Genomic DNA, 17,265 nt, shown 5'->3' with positions numbered 1-17,265 from the left:
CCCGCGACCCGGCGGCGCGCGCGCGCAGACGCCCCGCCCCGTGCGCCTGCGCGCGCCGGCCCCGCCCCCGCCGCCTGCCAATGGAGTCGGGGCGGGGCCGGCCGTGCCCTCTGACCCGAGCCCCGCCCCGCGCGCGCACGCGGCCGAGTCGCTGCCGGAAGAGGCAATTCGGGGAGCGGAGCCGGCGCGGCGGAGCATGGCGGGGGCGCGGGGCGCGCAGCCGGCGAAGCGGCCCGCGGAGCCGGAGCCGGGGCCCGAGCCCGAGGAGGTGGGCGCGGGGTCTCGGGGTGTGGCGGGGAGCGGCGGTCCGGCGGGGCGGGGGTGCGGCCGAGCCCCGCGCGGCGTGCACGTGGGCGCCGGGGCGCGGGTGTTCGGGTCCACCCGGTCCCCCCGAGGGCTGCGGGGCTCGCTGTGCTCCGGGCGCGGCCGGCGGCGGGGAAGGGACGACTCTGATCCCCCGGACGCGGCGGGGGAACCTGGCGCGGTCCCGCGAGGCGGTCGCTGGACCCGCACGTGGGGGTCGCAGGCGGAGGGCGGCTGTGCAGGGGCTGCCCTCACGTCGGGAGCGATCCGGGCTTTCCGTGTCTGAGAAGCAGCCGGAGGGTAGGCTGGGGCGTCCGCTCTGACGCCAATGCGCTGACGGCACCCCCCCCCCCCACCCCCGCCGGGGAACGGCGGGGTGCCCCCCTGCAGGTCCATAGGCGCCGCTTGCTTGTCCTGTTTTGCTGACACGTTACTGGACCTGCAGTAAAAAGTGCAAATGATAGAAAAACGCAGACAGAACCCACTGCCTGTCCACCTCGGTAACGGCACTGGCCGTTGTCCTTGGCTCACTCACCTCTGGCTTGGTTGGGGGTGTCATACAGTTTGGGATGTGTCCAGTTGAGCCTCACACAGCCGACTCCCCTTAAATGTGCTGGTTGAGGTTGTACCATTGCTTTGTGAAATAGATTCACTGCCCGGCTCCCCCAGCTGGCCAGCAGGGACCCCCCTGCCGGCCAGCAGCCCCCCTGCCCAGTTCCTGGACTTGGCTGCTTCCTCCAGTTGACTGTGTCCTTCTCAGGAGTTAGTTGTTTCCTCCCAGACCATTTTATGCCCTGTTTCTGGCTATTCTGTTGTGTGGCCAACTGGCTGTTAGAGCTAAACCTGTAAGACAATGTCTAGGAAAACCGAGCTGGTGAGAGTGTTGTAAGGTACTAGGAAAAGAGGGATGTCTCGGATTCTGCTCTCAGATCGCTTCAGGTTCTCAGTTCCACCTTAGAGGCCCACGCAGGCCCTCAGGGTGGAGTGACAGTGGACGGCTCGGGTGAGTGGGTGGGCGTGAGCCCCCCATTTAATAGCTCTTGTTGACTGGCTCACGCCCATCTTGGGACCCCGGGCACTGAAGGCCTGGGCGCGTCTCCTGAGGCACATCCCGGCAGCTCGTCAGGAGCGCTACGCCTGGGGGCCGTTGCAACAGGCTCACCACCCGAGAAAAAGCACAAAACCGCAGAAACTGAGCACTAAATAGAGTATCAAGAGGCCAGAGGCCAGATGGCCCACGCGCTGGGCAGTGGGGAGGCCTGGGAGTGCTGGTCACAGGGTTGTGGGTGAATGCCCGCGAGCGCGCGGTTCACGAGCAGCGCGGCCGGACGGCCTGGCTTTGTGGGAGCCCGTGCGCCCTTGTGAAATCTCTCTAGGCGGCCTCTTTAGCTGAGGGCTCCCGGCCTCCACTGCAAGTGGTCTCAGCCCTGGGGCTGTGGGAGCAGTGGGGGCTGGTTCTGCTGGCGGGAAGTGAGCGTGGCCGGAGAGCAGGCTGTCCCTCATGAGGCACCAGGAAGAAGTGCCCTTTCCAGGGCAGGGGCCGTGCGCTTAGCACCGTCGGAAGAGGAAGGGCTGGGCAGGTGGGGTGAACGGACAGGGGTGGCCTGCCAGCGTCCGGCTGTGACCAGCGCTGTGCTTCCTTGCAGCCCTCTCTCTGCCCACCTGCTCCCAGCCGCGGTGAAGGCCATGACTCTGGCCTCTCTGACAGCGAGGAGAGCGTGTTCTCGGGCCTGGAAGATTCCGGCAGCGACAGCAGCGAGGATGGCGACGAGGGAGAGAGCGGGGCCAGCAGCGACGAGGGCCATTGCAGGGCGGAGAGGAGCACCGAGGGACAGTCGCAGGTGGGTGATCCGCTTGGCTCCGGGGTGCCAGGGATCCCTGGGGCCCATCAGGGGCGGTGTGTTGGAAGGTGGGGTGACCTGGCCCCGGGCGCTACTTCTCCACTACGAGGGTGTGAGAGTCTCCGGGGGCTCCAGACCTCCCACGGGCCGCGGAGGACCCCCCGACCTGCTGGCGGTCATCTCTCCTGGGCTCGAGTGGGGCAGGGGCTCAGCTGGCCTTGCTAGTCGCCCCCCAGGACGGGGCCCGAGTGGTGGGGAGGACAGATCCTGCCCTTCTGGAGAAGGGGGAGGAGCCTAGAGCCGCTGGAGTGCGAGGTCGTGGCGTCAGGGTCTTCTGAACAAGGTGGCGACGCAGTTCCTGGGACCAGCACAGCCCTGGAGGTCCCGGGCGCGGCATGGGGGTGGCCCGGCCTTCTGGGCCCCACCTGCTCCCCACAAGATGGGACCAATGCCTCGCGTGTGGCCGCCATGTCTGCGCAGGGCGCGCGGCAGCACCATGCCTCCTTGGCAGTGCCATGCACTGCGTCAGCTCCAGCTTGTAGGATGATGGGAAACCTTTTAATTTCCCAGGGCCTCTTACAGGCTGGCCAGCACCCAGCTACTGAGCTACACCCGCCCCCTGCTTAAAGTTTTAAAATGACAGAACATGCTCTCAGGAAGCGGCTCCAGCACCGGCCAGTGCACCGAGTGAGAGTGGACGTTGCTGCCAGTGCCCTGAGCCCTGGCTGGAACCTGCAGTGAATAATGGACTTTGCAAGGCTTTTTGGGTCTCCCCGTTTTTGCATTTTACTTTGTTAGGAGGTACCGGGGATTGAACACAGGACCTCGTGCGCGGGCAGCAGGTGCTCGACCACCGAGCTACGCCCGCTCTCCTGAGTGCTTTTTACGGTTGAGGGTCCCCGCCCTTAAACGTGGGCCTTCTCCGTCTGTCTAGTTAAAGCAGGCAGTGCGCAGTGTCTCCAAGCACACCAGGGTGCGCGGCCAAGGGCCTGGCGTCGCCACATTGGCACGCCCCTGCCGGGGGCCCGAGGTGGCTCCCCTGGGCTGGGGGTGGCCTCCCTGGGCTGGGGTTGGGCCGAGAGGAGCACCTGGGTGCTCGGGGCGTCGACCGGGCCCCTTGGGGTTTCTTTTCCCCACGGTGATCCTCCCGACCAGGAGGGGTGGGGGCGGGGCTGCCCGGCCCCCTGCTGCGGCGCGTCAGGGCTGTCGGCACCCACAGTGGCGCTGCCGGCTGAGCTGGGGGCTGCTCTGAGGCCAGCGCCCCTCGCTGTGATGGTCCCTGGGGATATGGAGCCTGGCGCTCTCCTTGCTGGTTTGCGGCAAGAGCCCCGAGCGGGCGCTGGCCTTGCCACGGGCACGTCCCCGGGGGCAGACGCCGCCCTCCTCCCCGGTCCCTGCTGGCCCTTGTAGGCCGTGTGGCGCGGCCCGCGGTTCCGCTCCGTGCCAGGGTGCGCGTGCCCTCCCGCGTCCTGCCTCGCCCCGGGCCCCTGGCCCCGCTTCCTGCAGGGCGCTGCCTCGTGGCAGCTTCCAGGCTGATGAGCGCCGTCCACCCCGGGCTGCTCCTGCGTCTGGGCAGCCAGGCTGCAGCTTCTTGGGGTCTCTCCGGGGTGCCCTTTGCGTAGCCGAGTTGAGGCACGTGCACGAAGCATTCGATCGTCTCCTGACAAAGGGGAGCACGCAGCGTGGTTCACGCCGCCTTCTCGTCGGCTGCCCATGGCCGCAGCCGCGGCCCCCATGTGGATGCGCTTGCCGCCCTTTGCCGTCGCCCTCAGGGTGACGACGCAACCCACTTGGTGGGCCCCGGCGGTTCCTGGCACGAGTTCTGAGCATTTTCTGGGTCGGGGGGATCCTAGGAGCCGGCACCCACACCGGCCCGCTCAGGACCGGTGGCCTCGCCCCAGCAGCGCCGCCTCTGTCCGCCCGCCCTGGCTGTCTGCAGCGCCTGGCCCCAGCGGCTGCGTGAAGGGGGTGCTGGGCTGTTCCCAAGAGCTTCGTCCAGCCCCGTGCTCCATCCGGCTCTGTTGTTCAGGCGGCCGAGCGGCCCGTGGTGGGCAGCCTGGCGGGCGCGGCCCTCGCACTCTGGTCTGAGCTGCTGGTGCCCTCTGCGCCTGGGGCAGCTGCTGCGCGGTTTACTCGGCAGCTTAGGGAGGCCACTTGGTCGGCTACATGGGCCCAGGGCTGGGGTCCCTCTCCTTGGGCTAGGCCAGGCGGAGGCTGGACTACAGTCCAAGCTCATGCACTGGCTGAGGGCCTGTGGCCGCTGCCTGTGGCGCAGCTGTGGGCAGACCGGGTGGGGTCCACTGCAGGCAGGGGAACAGCGGTGCCTGTTTCGGCGCTCCTTGGGGGTGTCCTGCGCGCCTGGCTTGGGGCGGCCCCGCTGGCTGTCCCCCGCCCCCGGTGGCCGTGCATGGGGGGCGCCACCCCTGGCCAGGACGCCCTGCTTCTCCCCGAGGTTCCCCCACCGAGGTCTGGCCCTGCCCGAGCCCCGCCTGCCCCGGCGGTGGGCGGGACCTGCCTCGGAGCGCCTGCCCCTGCTGCCCCGGCCTGGCCAGGCCAGCCTCGGGGGTCCTTGGCTGGGAAGGCGGGCTCGCAGCCGGCAGCCTCTGGCGCGTTTGCCTCTCTCGTTCGTAAATTGGAGATGGCGACCCCCTGCTCAGGCACGTCCACGCTTCCCGCACGCAGAGGTGGCCTGCCCCGTCCCCTCGCGTTCAGCCTCGCTGCTGCCCCCTGGCGGACGCAGCCCGCCCTGCACGTCGGGGCCCGCGCGTGCCTGGGCTGTGGCTGCGCTGCGCGTTGGGGCCGCGCTGCGTCCAGGGCGGCGTTGGGGACCCCCTGGGGGCTGGGGGTGCAGGGGCAGGCCCGGCTCGGTGCTGGCACCGCAGGGGCCGTGTGTGTCTTCCCACCGCCATCGCGTCTCCCTCGAGCGTGTGCCCCACTGCAGGCTGCCCAGAGCCTGCCCTGCCGGAGGGCTCCCGTGGGCAGGACCGAAGAGCGCCGGGACGGGCCGCGGGCGGGCAGGGGAGCGGCCGCCGCAGGGCAGGGCCTGGCCAGGCCGGGTGGAGGGAGGCGGGAGCGGCACGTGGCCTGCTCCCTGCCTGGGGGAAGCTTAAGCGCTCGCCCGTCTGTTGGGCAGGGGGCGCGGGGAGGACCCCTGCCGGCCGGCCCCCGGGCTCCCTCCCCCGGGCGTGCGAGGTGGGGCTGGCTTTCCCATCAGCACGGTGCCAGGAACCCGATCCCGCCGCGCCCGCCGCCCCCTCCAGGAGGATCTCTTTTCCAGGCTGGGGTCTGAGTTCTGGCTGCGCGCACTCACTGACCCGGGGCGGCCTGGAGCCAGGGCTCGCAGCGGGGGGGCACCCGGGGGCCGGCACCCGTTGGCCCTGGCGGCCGCAGCTCCACACTGCCCTGGGTGCTCGGGTGGGGCCTCGCCCTGAGGAGTGGGCCCCCAAGCCCCCAGGTCGGGGCCGAGCCGCTGCCAGGCAAGCGTGTGGGGGCCGGTGGGCCGGGAGCGCGCAGAGGACCGAGGCCCCGGGCCGGCGCGGGGGAGGCTGGCTGTGGGTGGGGGTGGCGCCCGGCGGGGCCCTGCTGTGTCTGGGGGCCATGGGGCCGGGCACGGCCGGGCCCTGGGTGGGGGTCCTGGGGACCCAGGTGCTGAGGCTGGGCAGGTGGGGTGGGAGGAGACTGGGCGGCAAGGTGCCCGTGGGACCCCACGTGTGCCCACGGAGGCAGGCCCACGGCCTCCCGAGGGCAGGGGCGTTGGACAGCCTCTGACCGGCCGCCTCTCTCTCCACAGGCTGGACCCCCGTCCCCAAGGACGGCAGCAGCGGGAAGACCCCAGCCGGACGACGAGTACGCGCAGGACAGCTCGGATGAGGAGGTGGGCGAGTGCGCGGGGGTCTGCCCGCTGGAGGGCTGCTGTGGGGAGGGGCCGCCCTGGGCCGGGAAGGAGAGGGACTGGTGCGGGGCTGGCACGGGGGCCTCTGAGGGCCACCAGTGCCCGGGGACAGGCCCAGAGGCGGCCACGCCCTGTGGTGGGTGCTGAGCGGGCTGGGAGCAGTGACGCAGTCAGCCTCGCGCACGACGCGGGGCTGCGTGGGGAGAGTGGGCCGAGTCCCCTGGGCGATTGCCCTGAGGTGGGCCAGGGCCCCGCGCTGCGTCGGGCGGGCGCTGACCCGGCCGTGCTGGCGGGCGCGGGGCCGCAGGCCGGCCGGCCTGCCTGCCTGCCTGGGGCGGCCCCTGGCCTTTCCGGGAGGCCCCCGCCCCCCGCAGCCCCCCCCCTCCCCCCCCCCCGCCACGCTCTGGCAGCGCTGCACGCGCCTTGGCCGCCCGCCTGCTCCCGTCTGCTGTGTGCTCGGGGCAGAGACAAAACAAAATAAATCGGTTTCCTGGCCGCGCGGCTGCCTGGGCTCCCGGCCCGCCTCCCCCTCCGGGGCGTCCTGGCGGCCGCCACATCCTGGCGCTGCTCCTGGGCGCGCGGCGCGGGGGGCGGGGTGCTTGCGGCCCGGGCTGCCCTGCGGGGGCTGCTCGGCGGTGGGCAGCCCGCCGGCCAGGAGGAAGCCGCGGGGGCCGCAGGGGCTTCCTCGGCGATGACTATCCCATATGTGGGCCGGGTGACAGCAGACCCCCGCCCGCCCTGCCCGCGCGGCCATGGCGGCCGAGGGGGCGGCGGAGCTCAGCTTTCAGGGCGCAGGCCAGGACCGTGCAGATGCTTCCGCCTCCCCCAGCAGCCGGCAGCAGCCCTGGGCTGCGGGGCCGAGGCGCCGGGCCGCTCGGGGCCTGGGGGCGGGGAGGGGGTCAGTGCACTCAGTCTCTTGTGAAGGCACCTCTTGGCCGTGTGCAGGGCCGGGCTGCAGCCCCTCTGGGTGGCGGCCCCTCCTACTGCGCCAGCCGTCGGCGCCTGGGGCCACATCTCCTCCGCGGACCTGCTGGCGGGTTGGCCTGGGGTGTGGGGTCGGCCCGAGGGCCGGGCACAGCCGCGTGGAAAAACAGACTTGCTAGGCCTGCGCTGGCACGGCGGGTGGGTGCGGCTGCGGCCCCGCCGGGGACAGCAGGGCGCGGCAGCCTGGGTCCCCAGGGAGGGCACGCCCTGGCCACCACCTGGTCTGGCAGGTGGGGGGGCCAGGGCCTCCTGACCCTTGGTCTGCTGGGGACCCTGACCCGGCTGCACTGAGTCGGAAGAGCCCTTCCCTGGGAGCACTTGGGCCCCCCAGCCCCCTCCCAGGTCCAGACCCCGAGCAGCGCAGGGCCCCTGGGGGCAGGGCCGGCTGCGCCCCCTCCACGCCCCCCGCCCCGGCCTCAGACGTGATCTCATCCTAGGAGGTGGGCCGGCGGGGGCGGAGTCACCCTTGGAGCAGCCCCTCTGCTCTGTGACGAGAAACTGAGGCCGAGCTGGGGGCGGCCGCCCGCACGCCCGCAGCGCCTTGTCCAGACGCATGGCCAGGCTGAGGGCCCATGGGCTTGGGGCGGGAGGGTGAGGGGGCTGCCCCGCGGGGCCCCAGGTGTCACCGGCGGGTGGGGGCCGGGGCGAAAGGGGGCTGGCCCCCCCCCCGGCCGCCCCGCCCGCCCCGCTGGCCGCGGCCTCCAGCGTCCGCACTCCCCTCTGCTCTCGCGCCAGGCGTCGTTAATGGCCTTCCCGGCTACTGCGCCGGCAGCTGCCTCCCGTGCTGGCCGGCTTACGGCCTCCCCCCGCGCGGGGCGGCGTCGGCTCCTCAAGGCGCGCTCGGGTTTCCCAGCCCAGGCCCGGCCCTCCCTGCTCTGGGGCGTGCTGGAGCTCAGGTGACTGGCCCAAAGGCCGCGTCCCCGCGGAGCCGGGCACCTCCGGCCTCACCTGGCCCTGGGCCTGCACCGCCACCCTCTGTCCTGGCCGGGGCGCATGGGGCCGTCCCGCCTCCTGTGCTCTGGGAGGGGAGCCCTCAGAGGCATGGGCTGCCGTGGGGGGCCCCGGGCCAGGAAGTGGGGGCGCAGTGTCGGCGGGGCCTGAGGGTGCCCACTGGGCCGGTGTGGGCCGCAGGGGGCTGGGTCAGGGCTCCTGGGGAGGGAGCCCTGCCCAGGGCTGGGGCCCACAAGGGCAGCGATGCAGGCCAGCCTGAGGTGATCTTTCGGGGTACAGAGGGTCTGGGGCGGGGCCTGAGGTAGTCTGAAATGCCAGGAGCCCCCAACCTGAAGCACTGCGCGGGGTGCAGGGGCCTCTGTCGGGTGCAGCCTGGGCAGGCCTGGGGCGGGCTGGGGGGCTGGGCTGGGGGGCCACGGTCCCCCCACAGGCCTGGGTCAGGGCTGCCTCTGGGGCACCACCCCGCAGCTGCTCATAGCCGCGCAGGCGCGGGTAGATGCGGGGCAGGGCTGGGGCGCGTGCAGCGTGGGGCTGGGGCCTGGCCGATTCTGTGCCCGTGGGCGGGAGGGGGCGCCGGGGCCTGGCTGTCGCCCCTTGCACCGGCTCGGGGTCGGCGTCCTGCTAGAACCTCCGGCCGGGCCGCTGCAGCAGGTGAGCCTGGGCGCTGCGCCCCCGCTCGCCCCCAGCAGTTTGACAGCCGGACCCCCACCGCCGTGCCGGGAGGGGGCTGCACAGGAAGGCCGCGGGGCGCTGGAGACAGAGCCGCGCGGGGGCTGAAGAACACTGCGGCATTGTAACTGGAGAGGGGCCGGAGGGAAGCGAGCGCGCCCGGGCGGGGGCGGCGGACCCGCGGTCCCGGGGGACAGGTGGGGAGCGTGAACGAGGAGCTAGTGAGGGATTCCAGAGGTGGGCCGGCTTCCTCTCCCGGCAGACAGACGCGGCGGGCGGCGGGCCAGGTACCTGCACTTCCAGTCTGCCCCTGACAGCTGCAGCCACTTTGGGGAGGGGGCGGGGAGGGCGGGGGAGGGGCCGCGAGCGGAAGCCGCCCCGCCGCCCGCCCCACGCTGCTGGCCGGCCCGCCTCGTCTGGGGTGGGGGTCCCTGCCCGGCCCCGCGGGGTCAGGGCTGCCCGGCCCCGCGCCGGGCCTGACCCGCAGGTCCCTGCCCGCCCTCCCGTGGGGACGCACGTGTTTCCTGGCAGCCCGCAGGTGCTGAGCGGGCGGGGGCGGCGGCCGGCGCGGGCGGCTGTGATGGATCATGTGGCGCGGCCGGCAGCTCGTTCCCCAGCGTGGGGACGGGAGCTGACAGCTTCCAGCCCGCTCGGCCTGCGCGGGGCAGCCGGCCGCGGCGCCCCCACCCCCTCCCCCGGCCTCTGGCAGAGGGCGAAGCCTGCGCCCTGGGGGAGCCCTCGTGGGGGGCAGCGGGCCGGGGGCCCCAGGCCTGGTTTGAGTTTCTGAGCAGCGGAGGGTGACGGAGCGTCCTACCCGCCCCTCCTGGCGGGCGGGCCGGGATCTCGGCGCTGCTACCGGCGCTCACAGGGAGCGGCTGGGCCGGCTGCCCAGTGGAGCCGCCAAGCTGCAGCCACCGTAGGAGTCGCCAGTGGGAGTCGTGGGCGGGGGTCCGGCCCCCATGTGTGGGAGGCGCGTGCCCCGCGCCCCCGCTGCGGCGCTGTGGCCAGCCTGACCGAGGTCGCTGGGCCGAGACTGCGGACTCTGCCCCCCAGTCCGCACTCAGGCTCCAGGACAGTGGCGGCAGGCCCCCGCGTTCCAGCCGGGCACCTGGTCACCGCGTGCCCCGGCCCCCGCCCCCCAATCTGCCACGGCCCAAGGGGCCCAGAAGGTGTTTCTGGAACCGGAAGCTTCCTTCCTCTGCACCCCCCACTGCCCTGCCAGGTGGTGCCAGCGCCGGGCACGGGTGGCCTCGGCTGTGCCTGCTCAGGAGGAGCCCACGGCCCCCAGAGCACACACTCTCCTGGGCCTTGAGGGGCGCCCAGCTGCCGGCCACCCTCTGGGTCTGTGCGGAGACCCCAAGACTCTGAGCCGCCGGGGGCTGGGCCTGCCCCCTGTCTGTCTCTTCTTCAGCCCCCTGCCCGCTCCCCTTCCTCCAGCTGGCTGGGGGCTCCTGCGGGACAAGGACAGGAAGCCCGGGCGCCTCTCCTGGGTCAGACGTGCCCCCCCAGCCCTCCCCCAGTCCCTCCACTTTCCTCGGGTGCTGGGAACCTGGGGGCCAGGGGCCGGCCTGCCAGGCAGAGGGGCAGCCCCGGCCTGCCCTCCGCTGCAGGGTGCCCGGCAGCCTTGCCCCGCTGGCTGGGTGCGCTGAGCACGGTGCTGAGGGCAGCGGGCGTTCTGAGTGGGGCTGGCCCTGCTCCGCACCTGGCGCTCCGCCCGCCCGGCTCCCGGGGTCAGGCCGCTGGGGGGCGGGGGCCACTGCGGGACCCACAGCTCACGCCACCAAGTCAAGCGGTCACCTGCAGGGCTTAACGGCTGGCCAGCTGTGCACGGCATGTGGGGCAGGACCCCGTGTGGGCAGTGGTGGGCGGGCTGAGAGGCCGGGTGGGGGCAGGGGCAGCCGGCTGGCGCAGAGTTCTGGGGCTTCCTCTCCGTCGTGGGCCGCGCAGGCTGGAGGCCCAGGCCCTGCCGCTGGACCCTCAGGGGGGCTGAGGCCACTGCCACCCTGGCTGGCCTCAGCTGCGCACCCAGCAGGAGGGCAGAGGTGCCCTGTACACTGGGCCCTCCTCGCCGCGCTGCCCACGGGCGCTGCTTGTGGCTCTTGCCACGGGCACCACGTGTGGTGGGCTGACTCCACCTGCCCCCCTCCCCGGCATCCCTTGAGGGAGCCAGGCCTGGGTCCCCGGGGCCACCCCTGACCCGACGGCTCCACTCAGAGCTAGGGCGTCTCCAGCCGCGGGGGGCGGCGTGAGGAGGCAGCCCCTGCCCCGTTCAGGCTCCGGGAGAACCCTGGGTTTCCATAGTAGCACGATACTGTTTTTTTTTTTAATTATACAAAATTTCCAAGCTTTATATTATCATATCGAGGAAATGAGACGCCAGCCCGAGGTTCTCAGGAGAAACCAAGGCAGGAAAGTTCCAGGGGGGCCTGGGTGGGTGCTGGGGCCAGACCCCAGCCCTGCTGCCCCCGTCTGTCCGGCCCCACTCACCAGCCAGGGGCGGGCTGGCCCGGGGCTGCTCCCGCTGCCCGCAGCCTGTGGGCGCTCGGGCGGGGCGGCAGGCGCTGCGTCCCTGCTCGGTCCCCGGGCTCTGCTCTCCAGCGCCATCCGCTCCGGCTGGCGTGGCCGCCTAGCTGCGAATCGCCGTCTTTCTGTCCCGGTCCTTGCTCTGTGCGGGGGGGCAGGGGGCAGGGGGCAGGGCGGGACTGTCAGACGCCATCTCTGTGGCCCCCTGCCCCGGCTTCTCTCCGCTCTGGCCACTTGGTGCTCTCTGTGGTGGCAGCGCAGAAGCACCCCCCTTCCGGGCTCGCCCGGCCTCCTGGGCGCAGCGTGGGGAGGGGAGCACGCCGCTCCACAGCCGCAATTGTAAAATTAAGTTTCCCAGATGTTCCGGCCCCAGGAGCTCACGCTCGTGCTGTCTGGAGAGGAAGTGGGGATTGGGAAGCCGGCGCTGCGCTCTCTCCCCGCTCGCCCTGCTTTCCGGTGCCCCCAAGTGCTGCAGGGCTGTAAATCTCAGCAGCCCCTCCGCAGCCCCCCGCCCCAGCCCCCCATGCTCTCCCACCAGCCTCCGACAGCCCAGGCGGCGCTGGGGCCCGGCCGGGCCTCGTGGGGCCCAGGAGGCCGTGCTGAGAGTGAGGGGCGGCAGGTGCTGGGGGCGGTGGGGCGCTCGGGCCGGGGCTCCTCCTCACTGCCCACCCCTCCCCCGGGCCGTCCCCAGCCTCTCCCAGGGTGGCGCATCGGCGCGGCCTTCCTGGGAGCCCCTCCAGCCCTTCTCTGCGTCCTGCACGTCCAGGGTCCGTCCTGGGGAAGGCAGGAGGAAGGCCCAGCCCCTCGGTCCCCGCCGCCTCCAGCTGCCCCCGCCCGGGTGCCCAGCCACCCTGCAGGTGGGGCCCGCGCGCGGCCCGCCCCCTGGACCCGGCTCACCAGCTTCCTCTGGTTGCTGAGGCAGAAGGTGCAGATCTGCTTGGGCTGCGCGTTCTCGCCGTCCCGGGCCGGCGGCGGGGGCGGCGGGGGGTGGCGGGGGGCTCCCGGCGCGCGCCGCGTGGTAGAAGGCGGGCCCCGCGTGGCACGGCTGCCCGTCGCCGCAGGCCTCGCCCACCAGCAGCACGTTGCCCAGGTGCGAGATGTAGCTGGAGGCCAGGCGCAGCGTCTCGATCTTGGAGAGCTTGCGGTCGGCGGGCTCGGTGGGGATGAGCGTGCGCAGCGCCGTGAAGGCCGTGTTCACGCTGTTGGTGCGGTCCCGCTCGCGCGCGTTGGCCGTGTGCCGCTGCCGGGGCTCCCGGCCCGGCCGCCCCCCGGGCCCCGGGCCGCCCCCCGCGCGCCGCCCCCCGGCCCTCCGCCGGGCGCCCTGGAGGCCGCAGCGCGCCGCGTGCACGCGGCACGGCTTCTCGTCGGAGCCCGAGCTCTCGCTGCCGTTGTCCTCGTCCTCCGACAGCATGCTGACCTCGGGGTACAGGTAGCGGCCGGGCGGCGCCGCGCGCAGCATGGCGAAGGACATGGGGCCGCCGTCAGCTCCGCCGCCCGCCGCGCATGCCGCCGCCGCGGGCCTCGCGGGCGCCCGGGGCCGGGCCGGGGTCTGCCTGCCGGCGCCGCGCACACGTGCGTCCGGGTGGAGCGCGGCCGCGAGCGCGGCCTTTAGAGCCACGGCCGCCCCGCCCCCCGCGCGCCCCGCCCCCGCCCCGCCCCGCCCCGCCCCCGGCCGCCGTCCCGCCGCCCTCGCCCCCTCTGGGGGGACGCGGGGGGAAGCGGGGCCCCCGGGGGTGGCTCTGGGCCCCCAGGCCGGCCGCCCCCTCCCGTCGGTCGGCAGTCCCGGGCTGGCTGCTGCCGCGGCCCCGCCTCGCTTGTCCGTCTGTCCCACGTGCCCCCGGGATTTCTGCGCTCTCCTGTGCAGGGCGGGGACACGGGGCAGACGTGCCTCTGCCGCGCTCGCGCTGGGCGCTCTGGGTCCCGCCGCCTGGCCCTGCACCTGCCCCCGGCTGGCTGCCCGGGGAAGCCTCGCCTGCTCGCCAGACCCCCGGCCTGCTGCACGGGGCATGGACGAGGCCTGGCCCCGGGGGCGTTGTGCTTTTGAGGGCCACGGCTGCAGAGAGGGCCCGGGCTCGGGGGGCCTATGCTGTCACCTGGGGGGCAGACTCGGTCTCCAGCTGCGCCCAGACCCCGGCCCCTCCCCCACGCGGCTACCGTTGCAGGAAGTGGTCCCTGGCCAAGCGGCTGCCTGGCTGCCTGGGCAGCGGCCTTGGGCTGGGCGGAGTGCAGCGGTGGCTGGCAGGGGCTGCGGCCAGGAATGTGTCCAGGAACGTCGTGGCTGTGCCCGTGGGGGTGGGGCTCTGGGGCAGGACCTGGAGGGCCTTGGGGGAAGCCTGGGGGCTGGGGGAGGGGTGCTCTGACACCTGTTTGGCCATGTGTGGATGGGTAGGCAGGGGCTTCCCTCAGCCCCTGCACTGGGGCCGCCCACGTCTGCCTGAGGGCCCCGCCGGGGAGGGCGCCCACGGCGATGAGGTCACCACTGTCTGTGGCTGCCGGGAGCCCCGGCCAAGCAGCCTTGGGGGGGGCTGGCACCTCTTCAGTGGAAAATGTGAAGGTGCAGCCCGGCGCCTCCGAGGACGGGTGGGAGCAGGACCGGTGGCTGTGCCACGTCACGCCCCAGGGCCCAGAGCAGGCAGGGTCGGGGGTTTGGTGACCTGAGACCCCAGGCCTTAAGGGCTCTCTTCTGTAGCTCCTGGATGGGTGGAGAGGGAAACGGTGTGGGGAGCACGGTGCTGATGCAGGAAGGTCCCCCCCCAGGACATCCGCAACACGGTGGGCAACGTGCCACTGGAGTGGTACGAGGACTTCCCGCACATCGGCTACGACCTGGACGGCAGGCGCATCTACAAGCCCCTGCGCAGCCAGGATGAGCTCGACCAGTTCCTGGACAAAATGGATGACCCTGATTACTGGTGGGCAGGGCAGTGGCGGTGGCGCTGGGGCTGGGGCTGGGACCCGGGGCCGGCCTGACAGAGGGGTCCACAGGCGCACGGTGCAGGACCGGACGACGGGGCGGGATGTGCGGCTGACTGATGAGCAGGTGGCCCTGGTGCAGCGGTTGCAGAGGGGCCAGTTTGGGATGTGAACTTCGATCCTTATGAGGTGTGTAGTGGGGGGCCTGGGGGCCTGGGGGGCGCCTGGAAGGGGCAGGCCCGCATGTGTGCTTCTCCCCCAGCCGGCCGTGGACTTCTTCAGTGGGGACCTCATGATTCACCCCGTGACCAACCGCCCAGCCGACAAGCGCAGCTTCATCCCGTCGCTGCTGGAGAAGGAGAAGGTGTGCCCCGCCCCCCAGCGCGGCCCCTGCCCCATGCCCAGCGCGGCCCCGTCGCCTGTGCCCTGAGACCCTGTTGTGCCCAGGTCTCCCGGATGGTGCATGCCATCAAGATGGGCTGGCTCCAGCCTCGCCGGCCCCGGGACCCGACCCCCAGCTACTACGATCTGTGGGCCCAGGAGGACCCCAGCGCCATCTTGGGGCGCCACAAGATGCACGTCCCCGCCCCCAAGCTGGCCCTGCCCGGCCACGCGGAGTCGTACAACCCGCCTCCTGAGTACCTGCCCAGCGAGGAGGAGGTGGGCTCCGGGCGGCACGGGAGGGGCTGGGCCTGGCCCTGGGGGGCCCTGGCTCACCCCCTGCCTCCGCAGCGCCTGGCGTGGGAGCAGCAGGAGCCTGGCGAGAGGAAGCTCAGCTTCCTGCCGCGGAAGTTCCCGAGCCTGCGGGCAGTGCCCGCGTACGGCCGTTTCATCCAGGAGCGCTTTGAGCGCTGCCTCGATCTCTACTTGTGCCCGCGGCAGCGCAAGATGCGGGTACATGCAGGGTGGGTTTGGGGGACTTTGGGGTGGGTTTGGGGGGCCCGTGGGGCGGTGGGGGCTGACGGCACGCTCTTCCGCTCCAGGTGAACGTGGACCCCGAGGACCTCATCCCCAAGCTGCCGCGCCCCCGAGACCTGCAGCCCTTCCCCACCTGCCAGGCCCTGGTGAGCCTGCGGGCAGACTGGGGGGACCCTTGGCTGCGGCCCTCAGCGGCAGCCTCTCACCAGCCTGCTTCCTCCTCAGGTCTACAGGGGCCACAGTGACTTGGTCCGCAGCCTCAGTGTCTCGCCGGGGGGACAGTGGCTGGCTTCAGGTGGGCTGGAGCAGGGGTGGGGGGTGGGGCGGGAGGGCCGGGCAGACCACTGAGGGGGCTCCTGGCTCTGCAGGCTCGGACGACGGCTCCGTGCGGCTCTGGGAGGTGGCCACCGCCCGCTGCGTGAGGACTGTGCCCCTGGGGGCCGTCGTGAAGGGGGTCGCCTGGAGCCCCAGTCCCGCTGTCTGCCTGGTGGCCGTGGCCGTGTGAGTGGGGCTGGCCGGGGCCTGGGTGGGGGTGGCTGGGTGCTGAGGGCCGGCTCTGACTCTGGCCTGCAGGGAGGACGCCGTGTTGCTACTCAACCCGGGCCTGGGGGACCGGCTGGTGGTGGGCAGCACTGACCAGCTGCTGAGCGCCTTCGTCCCGCCCGAGGAGCCGCCGCTGCAGCCCGCCCAGTGGCTGGAAGCCACAGAGGAGGAGCGCCAGGGGGGCCTGCGGCTACGCATCACCCACGGCAAGGTGCGGGGCGGGCCGACGGGCGGGGTCCTGCTCCCAGGCCCACACTGCAGCTCCTCTCTCCCCACAGCCTGTGGTGCAGGTGGCCTGGCACGGGCGTGGGGACTACCTGGCTGTGGTACTGGCAGCACAGGGCCACACGCAGGTGCTGATCCACCAGCTGAGCCGGCGCCGCAGCCAGAGCCCATTCCGCCGCAGCCACGGGCAGGTGCAGCGCGTGGCCTTCCACCCCAGCCGGCCCTTCCTGTTTGTGGCCTCCCAGCGCAGCATCCGCCTCTACCACCTGCTGCGCCAGGAGCTCACGAAGAAGCTGATGCCCAACTGCAAGTGGGTCTCCAGCCTGGCCGTGCACCCCGCAGGTGAGGGCAGGTGCTGGGGCAGCGCAGGGGGGGCTTGGGGCAGCGCAGGCGGCTGAGGCCCCAGGAGCTCACAGCACCCGCCCTGGCCAGGTGACCACGTCCTCTGCGGTAGCTACGACAGCAAGCTGGCATGGTTTGACCTGGATCTTTCCACCCACCCGTACCGTGTGCTGAGGTAAGTGGGGGGCACAGGCAGGGCCGCGCACCCCACGCCCTCCGGGGCCGGCCGCTGAGCCTCTCTCCCTCCATGCAGGCACCACAAGAAGGCCCTGCGGGCAGTGGCCTTCCACCCCCACTACCCGCTCTTCGCCTCCGGCTCCGATGACGGCAGCGTCATCGTCTGCCATGGCACGGTGTACAGGTGAGCGCCCCGTGCCCGCGTGCCCGCCCTGTGTCCTGCACGCCCTAAGCCTCTGCTCTCCCCGCAGTGACCTGCTGCAGAACCCGCTGCTGGTGCCCGTGAAGGTGCTCAAGGGACACGCGCTCACCCGCGGCCTGGGCGTGCTGGACGTGGCCTTCCACCCCAGCCAGCCCTGGCTCTTCTCGGCAGGAGCGGACGGCACGCTGCGCCTCTTCACCTAGCGCCCCTCGCTGTGCCCCCAAGACCTCAATAGCGGCGCTGCCTCCTTGCTGAGCGTGGTGTGACCTTGCGGCGTGACCTTGCATTGGGGGTGGGCCCAGCAGGCTTGACCCCACCGCGCCCACATCACTGAAGAGCAGATGATTTTATTAAAAAAGAGAGTGTACACCGGGGCTTGCCCCCACTGCCTGGCCTCCGGGTGTCCTTGCTGTTGGGGTCGGCGGCCAGGGTCAGGCTGCTGGCCTGTCCTTTGCCTGCGCTCAGGCGAACTTCACCAGGCGGCCCAGGGCCTCGGCGGCGCTCATCCGCACGGCGGGGGCGGGGTCCTTGAGCAGGAGCTGGAGGGCTGGGGGCAGGGGCAGCTGCCTGGGGGGCCCTCCGCCAGGCCCCAGCCCCCAGTGTCCCCGGGGTCCGGCCCCGCCTCCAGCGCAGGGAGGGCCCAGCTCTGCTGAAAGGGGGCTGGCCTGTGCCGCCCGGGAGGGCTCAGGAGCCAGCGGAAAGATAGTTTTTCCTTTTTTAGTGTTTTTTAAGCTCTCTTGGAACAGTTAGGAAGTTTCCGTGAATTACCAGAGACGATGAGG

At 72.5% G+C, this 17,265-nt stretch overlaps 3 protein-coding genes across 13 annotated transcripts in view; 1 reads left to right on the top strand and 2 right to left on the bottom strand.

The window, feature by feature from the left end:
* The first annotated feature begins 144 nt into the window (after nt 1-144).
* BOP1 (BOP1 ribosomal biogenesis factor) lies at nt 145-16,871 on the top strand. The gene is given in 17 exon segments (XM_058276183.1): nt 145-268; nt 1,950-2,144; nt 5,935-6,018; nt 13,921-14,075; nt 14,149-14,237; nt 14,240-14,265; nt 14,339-14,440; nt 14,524-14,736; nt 14,809-14,970; nt 15,060-15,140; nt 15,220-15,289; nt 15,363-15,495; nt 15,568-15,748; nt 15,816-16,104; nt 16,195-16,279; nt 16,358-16,465; nt 16,533-16,871. Coding segments are annotated over 17 exon segments (2,199 nt in total). The 5' UTR covers nt 145-196; the 3' UTR covers nt 16,687-16,871.
* Nucleotides 11,151-12,732, bottom strand: SCX (scleraxis bHLH transcription factor). Its single transcript, XM_004472053.5, is given in 3 exon segments — nt 11,151-11,305; nt 12,061-12,150; nt 12,152-12,732. Coding segments are annotated over 3 exon segments (612 nt in total). The 5' UTR covers nt 12,635-12,732; the 3' UTR covers nt 11,151-11,266.
* MROH1 (maestro heat like repeat family member 1) overlaps nt 16,815-17,265 on the bottom strand; it is a 95,557-nt gene continuing 95,106 nt past the window's right edge. For all 11 annotated transcript variants that reach the window (XM_058276178.1, XM_058276182.2, XM_058276173.1 and 8 more), the window contains one exon: nt 16,815-17,030. In XM_058276178.1, coding sequence (XP_058132161.1) covers nt 16,945-17,030 — 86 coding nt within the window. In that variant the 3' untranslated portion in view covers nt 16,815-16,944. The remainder of the gene's footprint in view (nt 17,031-17,265) is intronic.

The sequence above is a fragment of the Dasypus novemcinctus genome, chromosome 14 (genome assembly GCF_030445035.2).
Source record: "Dasypus novemcinctus isolate mDasNov1 chromosome 14, mDasNov1.1.hap2, whole genome shotgun sequence".
Classification (NCBI taxonomy): domain Eukaryota; kingdom Metazoa; phylum Chordata; class Mammalia; order Cingulata; family Dasypodidae; genus Dasypus; species Dasypus novemcinctus.
Note: the sequence above shows the minus strand (reverse complement) of the source record. Positions and strands in the feature narration are given on the sequence as shown.